The sequence below is a fragment of the Symsagittifera roscoffensis genome, chromosome 9, assembly GCF_963678635.1.
Source record: "Symsagittifera roscoffensis chromosome 9, txSymRosc1.1, whole genome shotgun sequence".
In the NCBI taxonomy this organism is placed as follows: Eukaryota; Metazoa; Xenacoelomorpha; order Acoela; family Convolutidae; genus Symsagittifera; species Symsagittifera roscoffensis.
In genome coordinates this window covers 53,811,360-53,833,339 of record NC_087070.1, presented here as the reverse complement: position 1 = coordinate 53,833,339, position 21,980 = coordinate 53,811,360, and the positions used below count along the sequence as shown (strand labels likewise).

Genomic DNA, 21,980 nt, shown 5'->3' with positions numbered 1-21,980 from the left:
AGACAAGCAACGCTCAACCGGGAATGTTTTTTCACAAACACAAGGAGAAGGGACATCTTTCAGCAGCCAATTATATCGCAAGCACAATGCATCCCTAAACGCTGTTTTACTCAGGCAAAAAGCATGTTCTTCTAACGGCAATGTTGTGAGCCAGTTTGACGCGCTTCTCTTATTAGCCAGTTAAAATGTTCTTGAGTATGGTGTACTGACAAGCAATTCCAACGCAACGTTTTTCTTTCTTTTGGGCGCGCCGTTCTTTCTCCTTCTGTTTTTCAGTAGATGCTCATTTCTGCCTACTTGCAACTCCGTATAAATCAGTATCGTTTGACAAAATTTCTCAACAAGAGGTTTACAGAGTCTCTCGGAATCTTTGAATTTCTGAGCGGCGTCTGTTTCATGATTGTTGATGTTCAAACCACCCAGCACAGATCTTTCAATGTCTCCTGGTGATACTGCGTTCTGATTTTGTTTTCGAGTTTGGTGAGATTAATTTTAATTTCATCTAGACTACAACCAATCACTCCCATCTTGTAATTCAATTTTGGAATGAAACTATATGTAAACGGTTGGAAAGCGCAGTGTGGCCGTGTCTCAATGATGTGATATAATCTCTCCTACTCATTTATCCATCCATCTGACGGTTTGAGAACATGTTGTTCAATGATTTTTTTGCTGGCAATCGGGCATCCAATATGTTTGTGTCCCTCTGCTAAAATTGTTATAACACTTCCAGAGAATACACGCTCTGCAAAGTCCAAGTGTTCACGTTTAACAATAAGCTTAGTCTTGCAAGCATTCAGGAAATATCCTACTCCGGTCTGAATTCTTTCAACTCTTCTCACCATGACTTCAGTTGTTCAATTATTCACCTGCAGCTGAGTCATCTGCATATCAAAATTGCTTAAGATGGCCACGGAGTCGTTTAATGAAAGGTAACATAGCTATAAAACCTTCTTGCGTAGTACGTTCTTGCGACAAAATCACTTCTCCGTCTATAGACAAAATTGCATGCTTTCGGTAAAGATTAGTGAGAAACGTAGCCATAGCTGGGCACTCAACTTACATGTTCAGCAAAGCAAGCTGTCTGTTGAGCTCATTAGAAGCCCGTTGGCCAGCAGATAGTTGGTACCAGCTGCACCGAGTAGCTCAGGCAAGATGGGACGAAGTAGGCTCTTAGAAATTATTCTGAGTACAACTTCTCTAATGCCAATTGGTCTGACAGCTGGATTTTTGTCCAAACCAACAAGACGAGAAGCGGTTAATGCTTGCACTCCCTGAGGACCTGTTACCACAGTAGCTAGTGTACGAGATGTAATGGCCAATGCTTTACACAAAGAGTTAGATTTTTCACCAAATGCCGTGCATAAGCGTCTCCAATGCCAAGAATCGGCGCCAAAAAGTCGTGCTGCTCCGAATATGTTCAGAGCGCACCGGTGAACACAGTAATAGGATGGAAAGCTGTGTCTGATAAGTCTTGCGTCATTGGTAAGACTGCTGATTTAGAGAATTTACGAGATGCCGAGTGTTAATCTGTCAATGCTTCGCGAACAGATAGTTTCACGGTTTACTCGCATTCTTTTTTATCAACTTTTTTCTCTTCTGTCAAATTGTCTTTTTTCAGAACCCCAGCTTTCTCCCCACTGAGCAGTCGCATAGCACTTGTTATTTTTCCTTTCATCATGAACTTAGCGAATGAGCGAGCAAGATTCTCTTCCTGAACTTTGTTGCTTATTAGACGTAGTTTACTTTAGACAGCCCTACCTTCTTCTAAAAGTTCCTTTAAATCACCACTCTTCCAATGTTCTTTTTTGCGTTTGAGATGTAGAATATTTTCTTTGACTTTGATGTTTCTGGAAAACTTCTGAAGAAGTATTGCTGGCATGAGCATTGCTGACTTAATAGCAATGAGTTCATTACTAGATCTCCCAGCAAATCCAAAAACGCGTCAGCACCCGACGGAACTTGAAACAACTTGGTTTCCAATGCACCACTTTCTCAAACAGTTCAAGATAACTTCACACATTTCTACACGATTAATTCCATGCCCCATACAATCAGCATGTGAAGTAAAGGGTGTGTAATCTTGCAATTTACGACAAGGTGACATATCTGGAGCATCTGACAAAGACAAATTTACCATATTTTGAGTTAGACCACTGTGTATGTTATGATGTCAAGAAGCTCAGTGGAGTCGTTCTTTTGTTTTGGATAATGTTGTGAAGAGTCTGTTATAGTCAAATTTTGCATTGGTTGTGTCAAACCAGTCTGCTGATGTTGAGAGTCGACATCATTGAGCTGTTCTGTACCATCAATATCATTAGTGAATCCAAAGAAGGTCGGGGGACGTGCAAGTCTACCACTTTTCCTCCTCACCCGACTGCAATTTCAACTACAGACCGAAGCTCAACTTGTTGTAGACCTTCTTCAAGCGCAACCAAAAAATAATAAATAGCATACGCTGAACAAATTATAACCATAACAATCACCATCATTCTGAATTGCCTTCTATAACCTCTCCCATTTTTGTTGTTTGTCAATCAGCTTCCAAACAAAATCAAGGGTTGCTGTTTGCTGTTGCAGTTGGCGCCTCTTAAGCCACTCTAACTGCAATAAAGTCTTCTGTAACTTGAGATAACCAAGGGTGATTAAAAGTCAATGTTAGCTTTTTCGAAATTGAAGATATTCAAGACCACGTGCGAAAATAATAGCCGAAAAAAATTTTCATGAAAACTATAAATAAAAAATTTTCAAATTTTTTTCTGTTTTTTAAACAATATTTTTGATTTTTTTTTAAATTTTTTTGCCCGGTAAGTGCCAAAAATAGCGTTCAAAACTAGATTTAATTTAGAAAACTTAAATTTTTTGGGCCGTAAAAATATCATCACATTATTCGATCGAAATTAGACCAAAAGCCAAAAAGTTCAAACCGCTTTTTCTCAACACTGGGAAATTGTTTGGAAGTTTCTTAACGTCGTTCAAATCACGTCTTTATTATGATATATCACTCAGCCCAGTCCAATAAATATTTCTGGTACCTGATTTACCGATGAAATCATACAGAAAAAAATCTTCATAAAAACAAAAAACCATCACAATTACTGCTTTTGAATTTTCAGGTTTAATTAATTTATTGTTCAACGCTATTTGTATCCGAATCATCGGCGGCATTTGAAAAAAACTAGCGAAACAAAAAATATTATCTCGCTAAGTGTTGGAGACTAAGAAAAAAGTTTTCAAAGTTTTAACAAAAGGACTGTGGTTTGTGTATGCGTGCAGTTTTTTGATCGGCTTTTTTAAATTGCGTGTAGCTTATAACTTGATTGGCTTAATTCTATGAATGTTAGTTAAGAAACGAGCTTAAGACTAGCCTCAAAATTGTAGTATTGCACAAAAAGCTGTTTGGTGAAATTAACTTTGCTTATCAAAATTAAAAAACAGCAAAAACTTGGAGTAAAAAAATCAAAAAATCAGCAGTTTGGGTTTGAGCAAATCTGGCAAATTCCAAATGAAATAATTTGGAATTTACTTTAAACTGAAGTATTTCAATAGCCAGGCGTTTGCATTGGTCGATACTTACTTAAATGGTATTTACAACTCATTCGATAAAATGTAGTTGTCAAAAGTTGCAAAATTAAGACAACAATTCATCGGCATTATGCTTTTAAGTCAAGCATGTTTTTTCTACGTCTATCTGAAATTAGAAGGTTTTGCTGTGTCGCAACGTTAATTTACAAACTACTACACTGAAGAGTTTTCAATGATCGAGTTTAGTTCCGATTCCACTAAACCAATTAAGTTTCAAGTGTTACTGAATAAAGCTTCGTTGTTTGTTAATGTTTTTTACACAGAGGCGAAGCGGAGCGATACTTGCGATACAACACAAACATAGAACAAACAAGTCTAGAACATTCTTAAAAGTTGTAAAAAAAATTAGGTCAACCAAAAACTTTGTATGTCTAAATAAAAACAACCAGGGGCCCAGCTAAATCTCGAGGTGTGTATTGATATTGAATGAACTTGCTATACTAATGCGGCACGAAAAATGTGATTTCCAAAACTTGACTTTACGCAAAAGCTGACTTGTTTCTCTGCTAAAATAAGTGAGAAGAATAAAAATGTTGTGATAAGTAATTTTCCCAAGGACAACAATTCTCCTACAAAAAACTAAGGAGCCACCGCTGCTGCAGGAACCATTATCGCAACCGGTTCTTTCAGTTGAACTTTTTGACTGTGTAAATTTGAAGAAAAAATACGGTCAAAAGTTCAAAAAAACCGTCGAAATACTTTCCAAAATCTTTAGTTTTTTTTCTGAAAAGCAGTTTTGGGCCGCTAAGCAGATAAAATTTCCAAAATTAGGTTTCTCGATTGAACACAACCTGAGAATTGACACGGCAGTTTTCGCGTAACTCAAAAAATTTTCAAAAATGGTCAAAAGTTCACAACTTTATCTAGTTTCAAGGCCATAACTTTTTAAATAAAATTGTAAAGGTAAGCTTTCAACACAACCAGTTGTTTCGATTAAGATTATGATATCGGATTTGGCACGATATTTAGCGAGAAAAGCCCCAAAAACGGTCAATAACGGTCAAAAATGTGACAATTCCGAGAAAAATAGAGCGAAGCCGCTTTGCAGAAGAGACTTACGCAACCTGTATTTTTGATTGCACCCAGAGCCTCTGATTTGGGAGGGTAGTTCTCCAGAAAAATTTAAACTTAAAAAACAGTCAAAAAAATCAAAATTTCGACTTTTCCGAGTGCCATAGTTTTTGGTGTCAGAAAAATTTTGGCGTTGTTGCACAAGAAAATGAGCTTCCCACCACTCGTTTTTTGAATTGAACCCAAACTCTCGGATATGCCACAGTAGTTTTCGAGAATATTCAAAAAATTTCACAAACGGTCAAAAACTCAAAAATTTACTTTTCCGAGGGCCATAACTTTATGCGTTAAAAACTGGGCGTAACCGCTTATGCAGTGAGCTTTTCAAAACCATTTTATTCAGTGAAAGCAAAACATCAGACTTGAGAGGTGAACTTTTCAGAAAAACGAAAAAAGAAACAAAAATATGGGCCAAATATTCCCCCACAAACTTTTTCGAATGCTGTGGACCGAGGGTCAAATAGAAAGAGACTCGCAAGCGCATAGGAGAGGAGGCAGTCTTTCAATAGATACATTTTGATGAAAATCAAAAAAAGTTTCGGAAAAAACTGAAACTGTTTCAAAAAACTTGGAAATAAGACTCCGTAACAGAAAAAAGAAATTTCAACAAACCGAAATATCAATTTAAAACCAACTTTAACAATGAATAGGGGGTGTTAAAAATTTGTTTTACTTACAACGACACAAAATTAGATCAATAAGCTGATAAAACATAGGCCGAAACAATTTGGGTCCAAGAATTTTTTGAGCGAAACCAAAAAACAAAGAAGATATTACGAAGTCAAGTTAAGTTAAACTACAAACTGTAGGAGTAAATCAAACACAGAAGCAACATAAATCAAAAAAACAAGCAGCAAAGGAGAAATTACTCTAAGATGTGACAACTAAGCCGACAACAGATAAGCAGACCAATATTTGGCCAACAATTTAATTTGAAACAGAATAATTTGTTCAAAAAACATGTTCTGGTCAGATTCAATCTAAGGACCTTTGTTGTCCCAAGCAGATTTGTTACCTCGGAGCTTCGCACCACTTGCCATCAACACACACATAAAAAACGACATAAGTCGAAAAAATGGAAAACGTTAAAAAAAACTAGTTCTACCATAAACACAGAAACTAAGCGGAGCTAAGCACCATTTGAGATACAACAAAAACATGTATGCAACAAAACAATACAAACATGTTCTTGTATCGCAAGTCGAAATTTTTTTTTAATGTTGAAAAAAAAGAAGAGGTGAACTAAAATTTTTGCATGTTTAGATGAAAAACAACTAAGGGCCCAGGTAAAGCTGGAGGTATGTGTTTGATATTGAATGAATTTGCCATAGTGATGCCGCAAAAAATGTGATTTCAAAAATTGGTCTTTGCCTAAAACCTAAATTCTTTTTCTGTTTAGGTAAGTGAGAAGAGTAAAAAAAATGAGATAATCATTTTTCCCAGAGATTACATTTCTCTTATAACTAAGGAACCGCCGTTTCTGCACGAACAGTTATTGCAACCGGTTTTTTTAGCTGAACTTTGCTTCTCAGATTTGAATGCGCAAATGTTAAGAAAAGTCAAATATATTCGTTTTTTAGAACTTATGACGGTTTTTTAGAAAATTTTTGATTTTTCTTAAGTTCTAAAAAAACGATCAAAAGGACTTCCAAAATCCATCAATTCTTCCTGCAAAGAGAAGGCTGTGGCCGCTTAAGCAAATAAGATTCCCAAAACCGGTTTTCTCGATTGAACAAAAAATGAGAAATGGCACGTTAGTGTTCTAATACAGTCCAAAAGTTTGAAGGCCATTTGTTTTTCGATTTGTTTGAAGTTCGATTTGTTTGAAGGCCATGATTTTTCTTTTACAAACTGTGCATAACCAGTTATACAGGTAGGTTTTCAACAACCTGGTTTCGATTAAACCTTTGATATCAGATTTGATAGGATAATCAGCGAGAAAAGTCCAAAAAACGGTCAACTGTTCACAAATTTGAAATTTCCGAGAATCATAGCTCTTTGTGTGAAAAATAGGGCGTAGCCGCTGATTCAGCAAGGAATCACTCAACAGGTAGTTTTGATTGAACCCAAAATCTCAGATTTGCCAGGGTAGTTTCGGAGAAATTTCAAAAACAAGGAAAACAAAGTTTTTCTGTGGGCCATAACTTTAGGTGTCAGAAAAGCTTGGGAATAGTCGCATGAGCAAATGCGTTTCCGCAACCCGTCTTTGAATTGAACCCAATTCTCAAATATGGCAGGGTAGTTTTCGAGAATTTTCAAAAAAATTGAAAATAGGGTCAAAAATTAAAAAATGCACTATTCCGAGGGCGATAACTCTATGTCTACAAAAACTTGAGCGTACCCGCTTATGAAGGGAACTTTTCACAACTGTTCTATTTATTGAAACTAAAACTCAAATTTAAGAGGTTTTTTTTCTGGAAAACGAAAAAAGAATCAAAAATATGGGTCCAATATTCCCCCAAAGAGCTTTTCGAAGGCTGAGGACAAAGGGAATCAGAAAAAAATTATTTTAGGAGATTATACAAGCACACAGGGGAGCAGGCGGTCTTTCAAATGATACCCTTTTTGAAAACCAGTAAAAGTTTTATTGAAAAAACTAAAATTTTTCAATGAATTTGGAAATAATTTTCCATAATGAATAAAAAATCAACAAACCGATTGGTTAACAAACAACCCGCATGAAAAGCGAGACGGGGAGGGTTCAAGTTGTGTTTCCTTAGAAACGAACCAAAATTAGGTCATTAAGCCGATAAAAAATAGGCCAAAACATTTGAGCCGAGGAATTTTTTTAGGAAAAAAAGGAGATACGAGATCAATGTAAGGAGGAATTCAAACTGTAGGAGTAGATCAAACACTTAAAGCAATTTTAAAGAAAAATCCACTCCGCAAAAAAAAAAAACGATTCCAAGATGTGAAAACTAAGCTGACATATAAGCAGAAAAATAATTTGCCGATACTTTTGTTTGAATAAGAATATTTTTTTAAAATAAAAAAACAGATCTCACATTGACATCTCCTGGTCATGTTGGAGCCTACATGTACCGTCTCAGGCATATTTGCTACCTCCAGGTTAAATTGGCAGTGAACGCATAGAAGTTTGAAACTCTTAAGAACCAAGATACAGGTGATTCTGTTAAACAAATTGTAAGCCCAATAAGAAGTAATGTTTTAATTTGATAAAGCTTGCTAATCGCAAACGTAATTAAATTTTCAATTGTTTCGATAAAAATTAGTTCTAGACTAACCTGGCTTTCATTTGAGTTTTGACTTAGCAACGGAACAAAAGTTACAAAGAGGAAGAAAAGCCGACAATCTTTGAGCCGACAGTTTTGAGTCCCACCTGTGACTGGGATGTAAAACACTTACACTTTGAACAAAGAAAACTAGCACTTAAGGTAGTTTTGATTGAATTTTCAGGAAATTGAGCATGTCTGAATTTTACCAATCCTATAAATGTGACTATTCTGTGGTTAAAGTTATTTACAGGAAGAAAGTCTAGTTTCCGATTGCTCTACCCTTGCACTCTTGCTTATCGCAAGAGCAATTATGAATCGAGGTACAAGTGATTCTTTGAATTAAATTGTTAATTCGAAAAAAACTGTGCTGGTTTGATAACGCTTACTAATTACAAGCGTTATTAACTGGATTCAAAAAAAAACAAGCAAGAAGTCAGTCTAGTTTATTTCAGAATTATGTTTTTTTGATAATTTTGGAGTTTGATTTGCGAAAGCAAATTTAAATATTTTGAAAAGGGATCTTTAAAGCTACTTCGCAACTCCAATTTATGATCGACAAAGGCAACGAATTGAGCTGAGTTGAGTCAATTGCGCGCGCCAAAAAAAAAACATTTTCCTAGCTTTTTTTGGATTACGTCTCAAATGACATAATTCTCAAATGGCATAAAAATGAAATATTTCCCAAATGGCATAAATTTCATGCAACAGTTGCTTTGGAAAAATCGAGAACAATTTTTTCGTAAGCAATGTGAGAAAATTAGTCAAATTGTCAATTCAAATGTAGAACTTTTTATCAAAAGCAAGAAGCATAAGCTTGCGGTTATTAATAAGCTTCTTGTGGTCAATTTTTTTCGACAAACCTGTTGCTTGAATTTGTTTGGAAGCAATTAATTCCAATTCTTGTTCACATGCTTTCGTTCCTGACAAAATGTTTTAGTTAGAAATTGATAGAAAACATTTAAATTACAATGAAAACTTGAAATTTATGCCATTTAGGAAAAGTTTCGAATTTTATGCCATTTGGGAAGTTACCCTTTTTTTGTAAACTAAAAAATAGACTGCCGCAGAGTTTTAAGATAAAATAGGCTATTGAAATGTGTTATTCATAAAAACAAAATGCTCGATCTTTAATAAACTGCCGGCCAACTCTTCGAAAATCGAGAAAACTCTAGATCCGCCTATGGTTTAAAAACTGAAAATCAAGCATAGCTGAGTGAACAGTACCTCCACTTCGGATAAGAGTTTCTCGGTAATCATGATTAGTAATTCAAGTTTTCGTAGTAAAACCAGGATATGAATAGGAAAAGGTTTACTGTTTTTTCGATGGTGAGATTCTTTTTTGCCAAAAAATTTTGCGCCGCTGTAGATTTTTTGAGAAAACGTCTTTTTTAATTTTTGAGTATTTTCGATTAATTTCGACTTAAATTGTTTATATTTGGCGCGCAGTCTCACCTCAAAATTATTACATTGACGCCGAAGGAAAGTTTAGTAAGCTTTAAGGCTTGATGGATCAAAAAACTCATGACCTGAAATAGTATTACAGAAGAGCAGAAAGCTGGCAGTATTGAGGCGAAACTGTTTCGATTTAAATATCAATTTAACAACGTTTTTAAGTAAAGTTTCAGAGGTTGACCTAGACTTAAAGAGCCTATTGTAATCCATAATTGATATTCGCTAACTAAGAAGCTAACAATAACGTGTTCTTGGGGATTTTCATTCATCCTCATATCAAAAACATACCCACAATATAGTTGGAAAAGTATCAATCAAATCAAGGAAGCCAAAAAACCGATTGACTTTCTCAAGTTTTGAAACACATATATCACGTTGAATCTCTCTATACTTCAAAAGAATCTTTTAGAATCGACACCATTTCCGCTTTCTTACTTTGAGAGCATTATTTCTCCTCCTTTTAGCAAAAGAATTTGAATAGAACTTAAGAAGCAGTCAAATTACCAGAAGTTAAATTTGAGCGTGATCAATTTTCAAGAATTTTTTTTTGAGAAAAAAATCATCACGACCTATATTAGTGTCTTTACTATGTTCGTGAACTTATGAAAATCTCAAATCTTTACTTTTTCTTTTCCTTTACCGAGTAGTGTTATCGCGTTATCCCATGCAACTAGCAGAACAACTGGTTAAGTTTTGTAAATTGTTGCTGAATCAGGACAACTAAACGAGTCAAGTCAAGTTCACATGTCAGCCTAAAAAGTCAATTTATGGATCCTTAAATTAGAAATTCCAAACAATTGTAGAAACTAAATTTATACATAGAGTAAACCAAAACCTATGAACAAGATTTACACTTTCTATTTACAATGATCATGAACAACTACTCCTTACACACTAAATTATTGAATTTGAAATTATAGCATCACCTTATGAGAAAAACAGCTATTTTATCTGAAAAATTCATCAGTTGAAACATTAAAAGAGATTCTTCTCTGTAGGCCGTTTGAATTGAACCAAGCATTGAATTAATTTCGGCAACCGATTCAATTTTTTTTCTCAAAATATATATCAGATAACAAAATCACTCAAGTTAGTCAAGTCTGTGACTTGATGTTAACAAAAACTAAAGCGCGAAACATCAAATGGTTTAGCTGGCCCTTATTTAAGCATGACCTCGTGTGAGCTTAAGCTGCATATCAGCTTAATATTACCGCTTCTTTAAGCAACTTATTTTATAAACTGAGTTCTTCGAATGCCTCGTATTCAATTTAACTCTAAGTCTAAGTAGTGCGCTCTGGATAGTTTCATCTGGTCGAAAATAACTGCTTTCTGCCTGTTGGGTGCAATCTGATATGATTTGGGTTTCGACTTCTCTCCGTTCGGTTAGTTGGCGCCATCTCCCTTTTCTAGTTGATTGAGTCTTAAGTCCTTAAGGTAAACAAGTCGCTCCAGTTTTTTCACTTTGGCAGAAAGAATCTAAAAGATAGCAGCCAAAAACTCAGTCAGCTTAAGTTACTCCTACATTGCTGTAAGAATCATTTACGATGCAGAAAGAGACATAGAGGCGAAACAGAACTTTGCACCACTTTGGATACAACACAAAAATTGCATGACAAGTTAGTCGACAGAAAATGAGACAAAGTCAAATAAGCCGAAATAATTTTGAAAAAATGACTTAAAAACTTTAATTTCCAAACACTTAAGTTTAGATTTGCATAAATAAGTTTAGATTTGCATAAATTCATAATGAGAAAAACGTGCCAATTAAGACAACAACTGCCAATATGGATCAAGAATCTAAACTAATGTTACGCAGTGATACGTAAGCCTGCATTTCTTGAGCAGACACCAGCATGTTCGAAAAATATTTTGAACGTTTCAAATCCCCACGACAGACACACCCCCAAACTTTGTTCACCACAAACTTTGTTCACCACGAAAGACTAGGCTTAGAAAAATAAGCTGTAACCCTTTATAACAATTAAAGCAAAAAACTACATAACGGAACTGTACAACCAAATCAGAGTTGGTAAACTCACAACCAACATAGAAAAAAAAACAAATTTCGAACTGAAGATATTTTGACTGAAGACAGGTCTGTTAGTGAGGAGCTCACATAGTTAACCAAAAGCTTCAAAAATTTTTCTTTTACAAGTTGTTAATCTGGAAAAAAAATGGTTGCGATTTGATATTTTCAGCAGGGTAGATTTTTTTCAGCAGCATGTTATCAAAGAACCAAAACCTTCGAAGTAAACATGCAGAATCAAAAGGTGAATTAAAACATTTTGAATTTTGATAATTTGCAAAACCTTTCAACTGACTTATCATCACGAATCTTTCAACCCAGCACATTGATAATAGTCGATCAACTTTTAAGAAATGTCAACGAGCCGAAAAAAGAAATATATTTCAAAAACGTTGATAACTTTCAAATAGCGACTAATACTGATATAACTAATGAAATTGCTGATTTGATGTTACTGAAAATTAGTATCCCGGTAAAATTATAAAAATCAGTTTTGAGCGGAAAAAACGAACATAGCTAACATACAGTTGGAGTATCGATGAACTCCAGAAAAGTGAAAAAATAATCATTTGTTTGTTATTATTTTTTTTAAGAAAAAAAAATGAAAAATAAAAACAAGGAAATGATTGAAAAACAAGGAAGAAAACCCTTGAAGATATACACCAGGTTGAAACTCTTTGAACAGGGGCAGATTTTGGGGGGATTCGGCCCCCTGCCGACCCAAAGGATCCCCTATGTACTATTTTGATATTTCATTTTTGGCTGACTGACCCTAAAATTTTTCTAAAGGCGCCTTGGGCGCCAATATATACTTACATCGAGGGGGGAGCGCGCGCCGAAAACACGCAACTTTTGAAGTTTTTTGACAAGTAACGCCTTTTTGACCTGTATTTTTTCAAAAATTTGCCTGCGTCGGAGAAAAGTTTGTTCAAATAGGGTCTTTATGGTTATTTGGGAGAGCTCAGAATATCAATTTTTTATTTGAAAATCCGCCCCCCACGAGAAAATTCTACATCCCCCTTGACTTTGAATTCCAAAAATATTTCATGATTGACACTTTTTTAATTCAGCTAACCTAAATAGAGATAACTTGGTCAAAGATTTATTAACCGCTGGTAAGTCTGAAAATTACCGTTCATTTTAAAACCATTTTTAAAATTAAAGTCCATTTTAAGCATTTATAAGACAAATTGCCTAGTTAAGAGCGTATTTTTAATCCTCTTAGCAAGTGAATATGAAGAGAATTTGAAAAAAATTAACAGTCAAATGAAAAAAAATTAAGTTCAGGGTTAACAATTTTGAAGACTTTCCAAAAAAAACGAAAGAAAAACCACAAGAGCTAAATAAGTGTACATCAATTCGTAAAGTAAAACATAAAAAGGCCACCTGCTTAGCAGAATAAAGCAATACAATTAGCTAAAACTAAACAAAAAATCTTTTAACTGAAGGCGACACGATAACACGAAATAAGCCAAAGTAAATGTTCAAATTAGGGTGAAAAGAGGTAAAGGGCGAGCTTACCTGAATGGTCTCCTCAGCCGCCCCCAATTTCTGTTCCCTGTCAGACATTTCCATCTTAGCCCAAGCAGGCAAGGCGTCATAATTCCTACAGACACAGACAAATGTTAACAAATAAACGCATATTTAAAGAGTACTGAAAAAAACTATCCATGATTCTAATCAAAAACTTAATGTCTACGCAATGAAGCAAAATCATGTGAAAAAATCAGCATTGGTAAACTACTGAAAAAAACTAACAAATAGTTTGCAGGGTCAGCCATTCCAAGCTATCCCGAGACATTAAAACAGCCACAAGTTCCCCCAAAAAAACTGCGTCGTTTTTTAGAGTTTTTAGGTAACTGCCGTTTTGGTTTTATGTAACTCGGTTTTGACGATTTAGGCACAAAAATGCCACGTTTTGCATGCACACAGCTCCCTCATAGACACAATTTGTGAATTTTGCCTTCTCTAAGTATGGATAAAGTTTCGATAATGCCAAATTGTTGTAACATTGGTGAGCAACTAAACATACAACAGGAACAGATAGTTGCAAAAGTGCCAAATAACTCATTAGGACAGAAAAAAATATGACCGGTTGACAGTGATGAACACAAGGAAACAGGAAAAAACGGAGTTGTTATTTTTTTGAAAAAACGGACTTGTTTTTTGAAAAACCTCAACTTGAGAACTTGAAAGAACAAATATATGCCACTAAGTTTCACAGAATTATTTATTTTTTACCCTTTTTTTTAATAAAACTAACCCACTTTGAGAAATTGGATCAAAATGTAAATCTTTTATTTCGCTGGGTAATCTGATAATTAAATCCATTTTCGAAATTAGAAGTCGATCACGTTTTTCGTGATCTTTACATTTTGCTGTTCGATAGTGAAAATTGCCTGCCTTTAAACAAAGTAAATGGGGCGAACTTAAAAAGAAATCAAAGGTCAACCGCGAAAAATCAAAATTGAGCGTGAACAAAACACAAAAAAAATCACCTTGATAAAAGTATTCAACACGTTCAGTACTCTTAATAAATAACTTTTTTTTGAAAAATTGTAAAATTTTGAGTTGCAAAGAAAAAACATAACTTTTAAAGCTCTTTGAAACTCATTAATCTTTCAAGATGGACATTTTGTGGATTAAAATAACCCAATATCAGAAAATGGACCAATATATAGTATTTTTATTCCGCTGGGAAGTCTTCTAAAACTCAAAGTCATTCACGTTTTCGCAACCTTTACACTTTAGCTGAACTATAGAGGAGTTTGCCTACACTTTAGCTGAACTATAGTGGAGTTTGCCTTTCTTTTAAGAAAGGAAATGAACAACTGATTTTTCCTCAAAAAACTTAAAACCAACACGACTTATATAAATGTACTTTTTCGATCATTGACACTTAATCAGTCAAAAAACTGTAACTTAAACACCAACTAGATCTGTTGGAACATTTTGCATGCTGAAATGACCGAAAAACGAGCAAACGCGATTAATTAATTTAGTTCAGATTCGACTGAAAATGGCATCGCCAACAATTTGGTATTAATAATAAATGGTTAAGGCCTCAAGTAAAATTTGTTTCTTACCCGGGCTGTGCTTTCGATTTTCCTCCAATTGAATTGGATCCTCCTCCTGCAACAAACAACTTCGAGTCGGATTAAGAACTAACTCAACATCTTTTAAAAACCAGAGACAAGGATCAGTGCAAGCGTCGCAGGCAAAACAATTTAGAATGAGTTTAGTGCGTATTTCCTTTCTGTCCTCCACGATTATTAACAACATTGCTCGTATCACGGCAAAGCTCTAATGCTCTAAATGTCGAGAAGAACTTCAAATTTAAAATAAAATGAAACGTTAGTTAAAAAAAACGAATAAACATAATATTGAGGATTGAACTCAATATAAAAAATTATATTAACCTCACACGCTATGTAAATATAAAGTAATAGATTTTGCGTCTGGTGAATACCTACATGCTTGTCTCAATTCAATTAGGAATGATTCATTAAATCGCTGCTTACGTTTTAATAGTACATAATACATCTAAAATATCCCAGATCGGACAAATAGTAATTTTCAAATCCCCGTAACTTTACGAAACAATCACTAGAAAATTTTTTTTTGAAAATGAGCTCAGGGCGTTAATACCTTTTTGATGGTAGAAACAAATATTGAAAATGGCTAGTTAAAAAGTCGGAATTTGCATAGAGAAAAAAAAGACCCCGAGCACTATTTTAATATTCCATGACTTTTTTGAAAATCGGTATAAAAATCATGAGTAATGAAACACAGTACGAATGCGAACACCTAAAAAACTTTGCTCGGCAAAATTGCCCGTTTTGTCAAAGTTCTTCATATTGCCTTTCATTGCAGCAATTATCAGTCAGTTGAAGCAGTTTATAGACAACACTTTTTGCTTAAACAAACACAACATCACGTGCAACTTGCAGCTCAAATCAATCTTTTTGCCTGATACAAGGCAATTATTAATTTGATATACATACTGAGACCTCGCCCAACTGACAATTGGGAAAGAGTCAATGAACGCAAGTAAACAGAAAAGTAATACTGATTGGTTTTTGGAAAAAAAATCTTAGTTTGAATTTCAAAGATGAAATTAGATGCCCTTAAAACTCTTTGTATGACTAGCAAATTTTGATAAAATTAACCCAATTTAAGAAAACTGAATGAATAAGTAAAGTTTTTATTTCTCTGGGAAATCTGAAATTTAAATTCCACTTTCGAAACTAGAAGTCGATCACCTTTTTCATGACCTTTACACTTTTGCTGCTCGATAGTGGATTTTTCCTTTTTTTTCACAAAAGAAAAAACTGAACTTAAGAAATCAAAATTCAAACCACCAAAAAGTAAATTTGATCCTGAACAAATTTTAATACTTTTCCTGAAAAAAAAAACAAAAAAAATGATTGACTCTTAATCACAACCAACTGATGCTTTTTGGTTAGTAAGCAAGAATGTATATTGTACAAATACGAAGCCAATAAATTTAGTGTGTAAGAATCAAAATGACAGACTGATTTGCACACCAATTAGATTTACCATGAGCAATCATGTGTGTTTCTCTCTTAGAGTATGCCCTGGGATAACCGGGCGTGGGGTAATCTGAAATAGAGGGGGGATCAGCAGTTCACCTGGAACATTATAGCACAATTTTGAAACTTAAATAAGAAACCAATTAGCCACTTTTTGTTTTAAAGTTAGCCCAATTTCGGCTTTAAATAAATAAATGAAAGATTTTAACAAGTCAGAAAGCCAAAATTTCAAAACTATAATTCGCAGATAATTTAAAACAATTAACACAGTACTAAACAGAATAAAATGTTTAAAGTTCAAATTGTAAATTACTATACCAAATTTCAACGAAGAGAGCATTGGGTTTCTAACTTACGTGAAGTATCTTTTCCTCCGGCCTGAAACAACAAAAATGAACCAATTGAACCCATTCTATCTATAATTGGTGACAAATTCTTGGTAGTATTTTTTGATAACAAGGGTGCGGGAAATGAACTCATTTGCAGTCTACATGGTAAATTGGCCTTGAAAAATAAACTGCTTCAAGATATAATATTGCCTAATAAAAGTACCTGTTCAGTCTTGCGTCGTTTGATGTACTGGTCGAGTGCTGGTCTGAGTTTGAGCAGAAACCTCTCAATTGCATTCTCCTTCGCACTGATGAAGTCTTGAATATCCCTGTCTGTTAGTCCCGGCGGAGGCATCGGCAGCTTCCGCAGCACTTTGCTGCAAACAGACAAAAATTAAGAAATGATTGCGAATAAAAGATTTTAACGTAATATGGATGCTCTCTAAGTCGATACAGTCAAAATTTTCAAGGAAACAGTAATCAATCATAGTTAACGAATCTTAACATCCCCTGATTTCGCTTTTTCCACTGAAATGTATCCAATTTTCATTAATTTATGATATAAATTTTAGGCGTGCATGCCCCCAAATTTCAACACGAGTTGAATTAACATTGTGACAAAATTTATTAACAGGGTAGACCCCTTTTGAGCTTTTGAGTTGAAAAACAATTTTTTAAAACAAGTTTTGAGCCCCGAAAAATTTCGAAATACCATGCTAAGTTATCATGCTTCACGTACCCACAGCACACTAATATCGCAACTATTATCGCCCAGCAAACGATGCAGTCTAAAGCGATTAAACGAATAGCTAAAAAATAGCTGAAATTCCTCAAACTTTTTAACGGAGGGCACACAAATCAATTATAATTTGCCACTACTAACTACCCCTGATTTCGCTTTTTTCCACCAAAATTTCATTATTTTGTGACATCAAATTTAGGCGTACATACCCCCAAACTTCAACGCATGCATACCTGTGTTGAAAATTTTGCTTCGCTTTTCGCCACAGAGGTGAAGCGGAGCTTCGCACGACTTGCAATACATCACAAACATAGTAAGGCACAAGCTGACAAAAACAGACGAAAGCCACTAAGCCAAAAAACACTTTTTGAAAAAAAAATCAAAAAAAGATATATCACAAATTTCATACACTTGAATCAATTTATTAAAAATTGGAGCAGAACAAACACTAAGCGAAGAAAAATTAAAAGCCAAGGAAAATATTAAAAGATTAGTTAATTTACAACAACCAACACATTCACAAATTTCGACATAGAGGCGAAGTTTCAACTTCGCAAACACAAGCAAAACTGCTTTGAAATGCACAAAAACTTAGGATGGAATGTTTGGAACGTAATAAACTAATGTCAATCACACTAATTTGAAAGTAAAAGCCAAATTGTGTCTAAATTCTGCATTTCAAAAATGTTGCGAAACATTGAGTTTAAAAAACGTTTCGGTTACATCTGATCGATTACTGCCACCTGACAATACATCAACTGTGTTAACTTATTACTAGTCGAATGGCAAAGCACATGCCACTAAATTGCCAATGACGCCTGCTGCAAAAGTGCTACGTGAAAAAAAAATTTCCTACCATAAAACTAATATTAGCAACTTAGGTTGGAGAAAAGTGTCCTTGAAGTATCAAACTACACTCCACTTGTGTAAATAGAACGAGAATTGAAAATAGAGCACGCTCAAAAATGTCTGCTGCAGTAATCTTCCAGCAAAGTTTTACAGATGAGCCATGATCAAAGCTGTTCACGGGGGAAAATTGTATATCCGTTTGCAATACCCTGACTCTCGTGAGAATAAAATTTTCTTATTCGCGAAAATCTTAGATATGCGATTCAATGGAGCGATGAATTATGATTGAGACAAAAGAGAGGTAAAGTGCTGATTAACAGGACACAAAGAACAAAATTTGAAACATCAGGGGCTTTTTTCTCAAACTTTTTCTCAAATAAGACAAAAAGTGAGAACAAAATTTGCTAGGAAATTCACGAGTATTTATATAGTGCAATTGATTTTTCGAAATTCGCAGCCAAAATCTTCCCCAAAAATAGATCATTTTGACTGTTTTATCTAATCAAGAAATACGCTGAGACTACTGAGTTAATTGATAAGAAAATTAAACATAGAGGCGAAGCTTCGCTGCGCAAACACTTGCGAGAACACGACAAAAAGCAGCTCTAGAAAAGGCAACAAGAAAAAAGATTAAATCAGCCTCGAATTAGTAAAAACTCAGCAAGGTCAAGGATTCAATCTGCAACCTACTGCAATCAAGATATTGTTCGACAATCACTAGCCACGAGCAAAGCAGCTACATATACTACTAAATTGCCAATGCCATTCAGCCAAAAAGGCACCAAATACAAATAGACACAACTTTGCAAGAAATAATTTGGAATACAACAAACTGAAGGCATCCACGCTAACATTGCTTGTAACAAATTGCAAAGCATAAATCCACCTTATGTATAAACTATGCATTTAAAAAATGCGAGATATACTGATCTAAAAAAAAATATTTGCGACTTAGGTTAGAAAAAAAAAAGGTTTTTAATAATACACTAAGCTGACGCTAGTGAAACAAAAAAAGCCTCATACACAGCCCGACAAAGTTGTGCTAGGGGAAAATCTCCAAAAATCTGTATAAAAGAATATATTTTTAGTTGATAGCCAAAAATTGTCATTTCTACTATTTAAAAATCAAAATTCTAGTTTAGAAACAAATTTCAAACATTTTCCGCAAATTTTTGAAAATATTACCATTCTTAAGTTTTGTTGCACTGTGTAAGAGACTTCTTTGGATAAATGTTTTTCGTTAATTAACTCGGTAGTTTCAACGTAATTCTTGATTTAATAAAAAAGTCAAAATGACCCATTTTTGTGGAAAAATAAATAGCAATTCTGGTGAAATTCTAAATTAATTCTTCTGAAATAAATTAATTCAGGTGAAACTCTAAGCAATTTGTGTTCTCTTCACTTTTTGTCTAAACCTAACCCAATTTGAGAAAAACACATTTGAAATTTCAAAATTTGTTCGTTTTGTGAGGTTAATTTGAATCAGCACTGTACTTTACTCTATTGTAGTCAAGAGACGAAAAAGCGAGACGAAACCATGTGATGCAATAGTAGTTGGCACTCTACACGTGGTCTAATCTGATGTAATCTACTCACTGTCTGAGGAGCTCCCAGTTGGCCTTTTTGTTCTCGGAGGAATTAGCACTCTGGTAGTTGTGCTTCTCCACCAACTGGGCCACTTTGCTCTCCGCCAGCTGATGGTGGATCACTTCTGCCACCAATACTACAACACAAGTCAAGACTGCTCCAGCACATATATATTAATAAATTTGATAAACTTTGTATCTCTTATCAAAAAAAGTAAATTCGTTCTTTCATATCCAGACACCTGGAAAAAAATTGCAAGGACACAGTGGCGGTTTTCCGTTAATTGCAGAACAGCTCGTTTGTCGGTCCTTTCCCTCGTGGATATACCGTCATTCTGTAATAGATCAGTTTTTTCATGTTAACAATGGTCTAAGAGCAGGAAAATAAAAAAAATACCAATGTTTATAACCAAATCGGCAAAACAAGTATAAAAATTGTCAATATTAACAAAAGTACGAATAAATTATGCATAAATTGAATAATTGTATACAGATTTTCTTAAAATTCAATTTAAAGAAACTTGATAAAATTACTCAATTTATGTACAAGTTATTCATTTTGTTAGTAGTACAGTGCTGATTCAAATTAACCGGACAAAACGCGTTAAACTTGAAATTTAAAACGCGTTTTTCTCAAATTGGGTTGAGTTTAGGTGAAAACTTATGAAGACAAAACTTGCTTAGAAATTTAGCAGAATTAAAATGGTGTAATTTGTTTTGCGAAACTCGGGTCCGAAATTTTACCCCAAAAATGGGTCATTTTGGCTTTTCTTAGTTAATCAAAAATTACGCCAAAAATACCCAGTCGATCACAGACATAATTATATCAAAGTGAGCCCCTTACGTAGCTCAACAAACTTTAAGAAGGGAAGGGTATTTTCTCCAAAAAAAAATGCATATTGTTTAAAAATTGTTTTTGAATAAAAAGTTGGTATTTTATATAGTAAAAATGACCTTTTCAAAAATCAAACAAAAATAAATTAATTTATACAATATTTTGGAGATTATACCCTTCTTAAAGTTTGTTGAGCTACGTAAGGGGCTCACTTTGATATAATTATGTCTGTGATCGACTGGTTATTTTCGGCTTAATTTTTGATTAACTAAGAAAAGCCAAAATGACCCATTTTTGGGGTAAAATTTTGGACCCGAATTTCGCAAAACAATATACACCATATTAATTCTGCTAAAATTCTAAGCAAGTTTTGTCTTCATAAATTGTCACCTAAACTCAACCCAATTTGAACAAAATGCGTTTTAAATTTCAAGTTTAACGCGTTTTGTCCGGTTAATTTAAATCAGCACTGTATTTACATTTCTAATAATTTTTCATCGATTAGCCCGTATGAGTCAAGATATGGCTGTTTTTCTGCTCTTAGACCATTCTGCTCATTGACTGGCCACCCACGTAGGTCATACATATTTATTTCACTTCCATTATGAAAAGTAAAATCCCATCAATATTTAAGTATGCGGTAATGTTGCAGTAGTAGTTTATTAGTACTACTACTGTGGCATCGCTTGATAGGTTTGAGTTAAACTTATCGATGTACACACGAAGTTCGAACCAAGTCCAATTGATCTATGTTATATCGGCCGATGCATAATGTTCTATAGGTTGGAAAATAATTTATTAGTATGATAACTATTACTAGTTTGAACCTGCGTCAGAGAAGTCCCTGTTTAGATTTCTTTTCACCCTCGTGAGAGGCATCTCGTCAATCCACTCCAGCAACAGAGTGAACTGCTCGTGATCAATCTCCTCCTCTTGACCCCCACCGGGGGGAGAATCAACCGCCATCTGCATATCTTCTCGGAACACCATTCTCTACAGTCGTAATCTCGCTCAATACCTTATAGTTGTTATTGGGGTCTCAAACAAACAATATCTGAAACGATAAACAAGGTCAATCACTTCTAAGAACGGTATTTAGAAACAGAAGAATCAGTTACGAATGTCACCTATAATTACGTGTCATCAGTATCAAATTTAGAGAGGCGAGGAAGGTTAAGTGAGGGACGCTTTTTCTTTCGCGATTTCGACTCCTTCACCATCCAAATTTTAAGCTGACACACCGCTAATTTTTTTTTGGCACGTAAGGCGCCAATATACGGCAGATTTGAGAGGGGAGCTTTTTCGTCACTTCTTACCGAAAACGTGTGTACAGAGCTAAAATTTTCGGCAAACGTTGTCTAACTGGTTTTGGGAGAACTCGAAAAAATAGGACTCAAAAATTTCCACAAAAAAGTAGCTTGTTGGCTTATATTATTATTATTATTATTTTTTTGATTTTGTCAACTTCAAAAGAAAACTATTTTTCCTTTATATCGATTTTGTATGCAGATTAAATTCAAGTAGCTATAACATCAGCGTCCGACCTACATTAAATGTTTCGTCATAACTCAAAACTTGAACCTTAAATATGAACGAAGGCCGATTTCATTTGATCTTTCACAAAAACTTCGAAGAGGATAATTTATTTTGCAAGTCAAAAGGAAGAGAAAAATTCGAAGCAATAATTATTCATTCTGACAGCAAGATTAATAAATA

The 21,980-nt window shown here is 34.5% G+C and overlaps 1 protein-coding gene across 2 annotated transcripts in view; it reads right to left on the bottom strand.

The window, feature by feature from the left end:
* Nucleotides 1-10,108: 10,108 nt before the first annotated feature.
* The window catches only part of LOC134854458 (sperm flagellar protein 1-like), a 52,214-nt gene continuing 40,342 nt past the window's right edge, over nucleotides 10,109-21,980 (bottom strand). Inside the window, exons 2-9 of one of the 2 annotated variants that reach the window (XM_063870712.1) lie at nucleotides 21,092-21,320; nucleotides 19,440-19,566; nucleotides 16,476-16,629; nucleotides 16,280-16,301; nucleotides 15,931-15,993; nucleotides 14,457-14,502; nucleotides 12,892-12,976; nucleotides 10,109-10,820 (exon numbers count right to left, since the gene is read on the bottom strand). In XM_063870712.1, coding sequence (XP_063726782.1) covers nucleotides 10,728-10,820; nucleotides 12,892-12,976; nucleotides 14,457-14,502; nucleotides 15,931-15,993; nucleotides 16,280-16,301; nucleotides 16,476-16,629; nucleotides 19,440-19,566; nucleotides 21,092-21,254 — 753 coding nt within the window. In that variant the 5' untranslated portion in view covers nucleotides 21,255-21,320 and the 3' untranslated portion in view covers nucleotides 10,109-10,727. The remainder of the gene's footprint in view (nucleotides 10,821-12,891; nucleotides 12,977-14,456; nucleotides 14,503-15,930; nucleotides 15,994-16,279; nucleotides 16,302-16,475; nucleotides 16,630-19,439; nucleotides 19,567-21,091; nucleotides 21,321-21,980) is intronic. The other variant, XM_063870713.1, reaches the window with a different exon arrangement.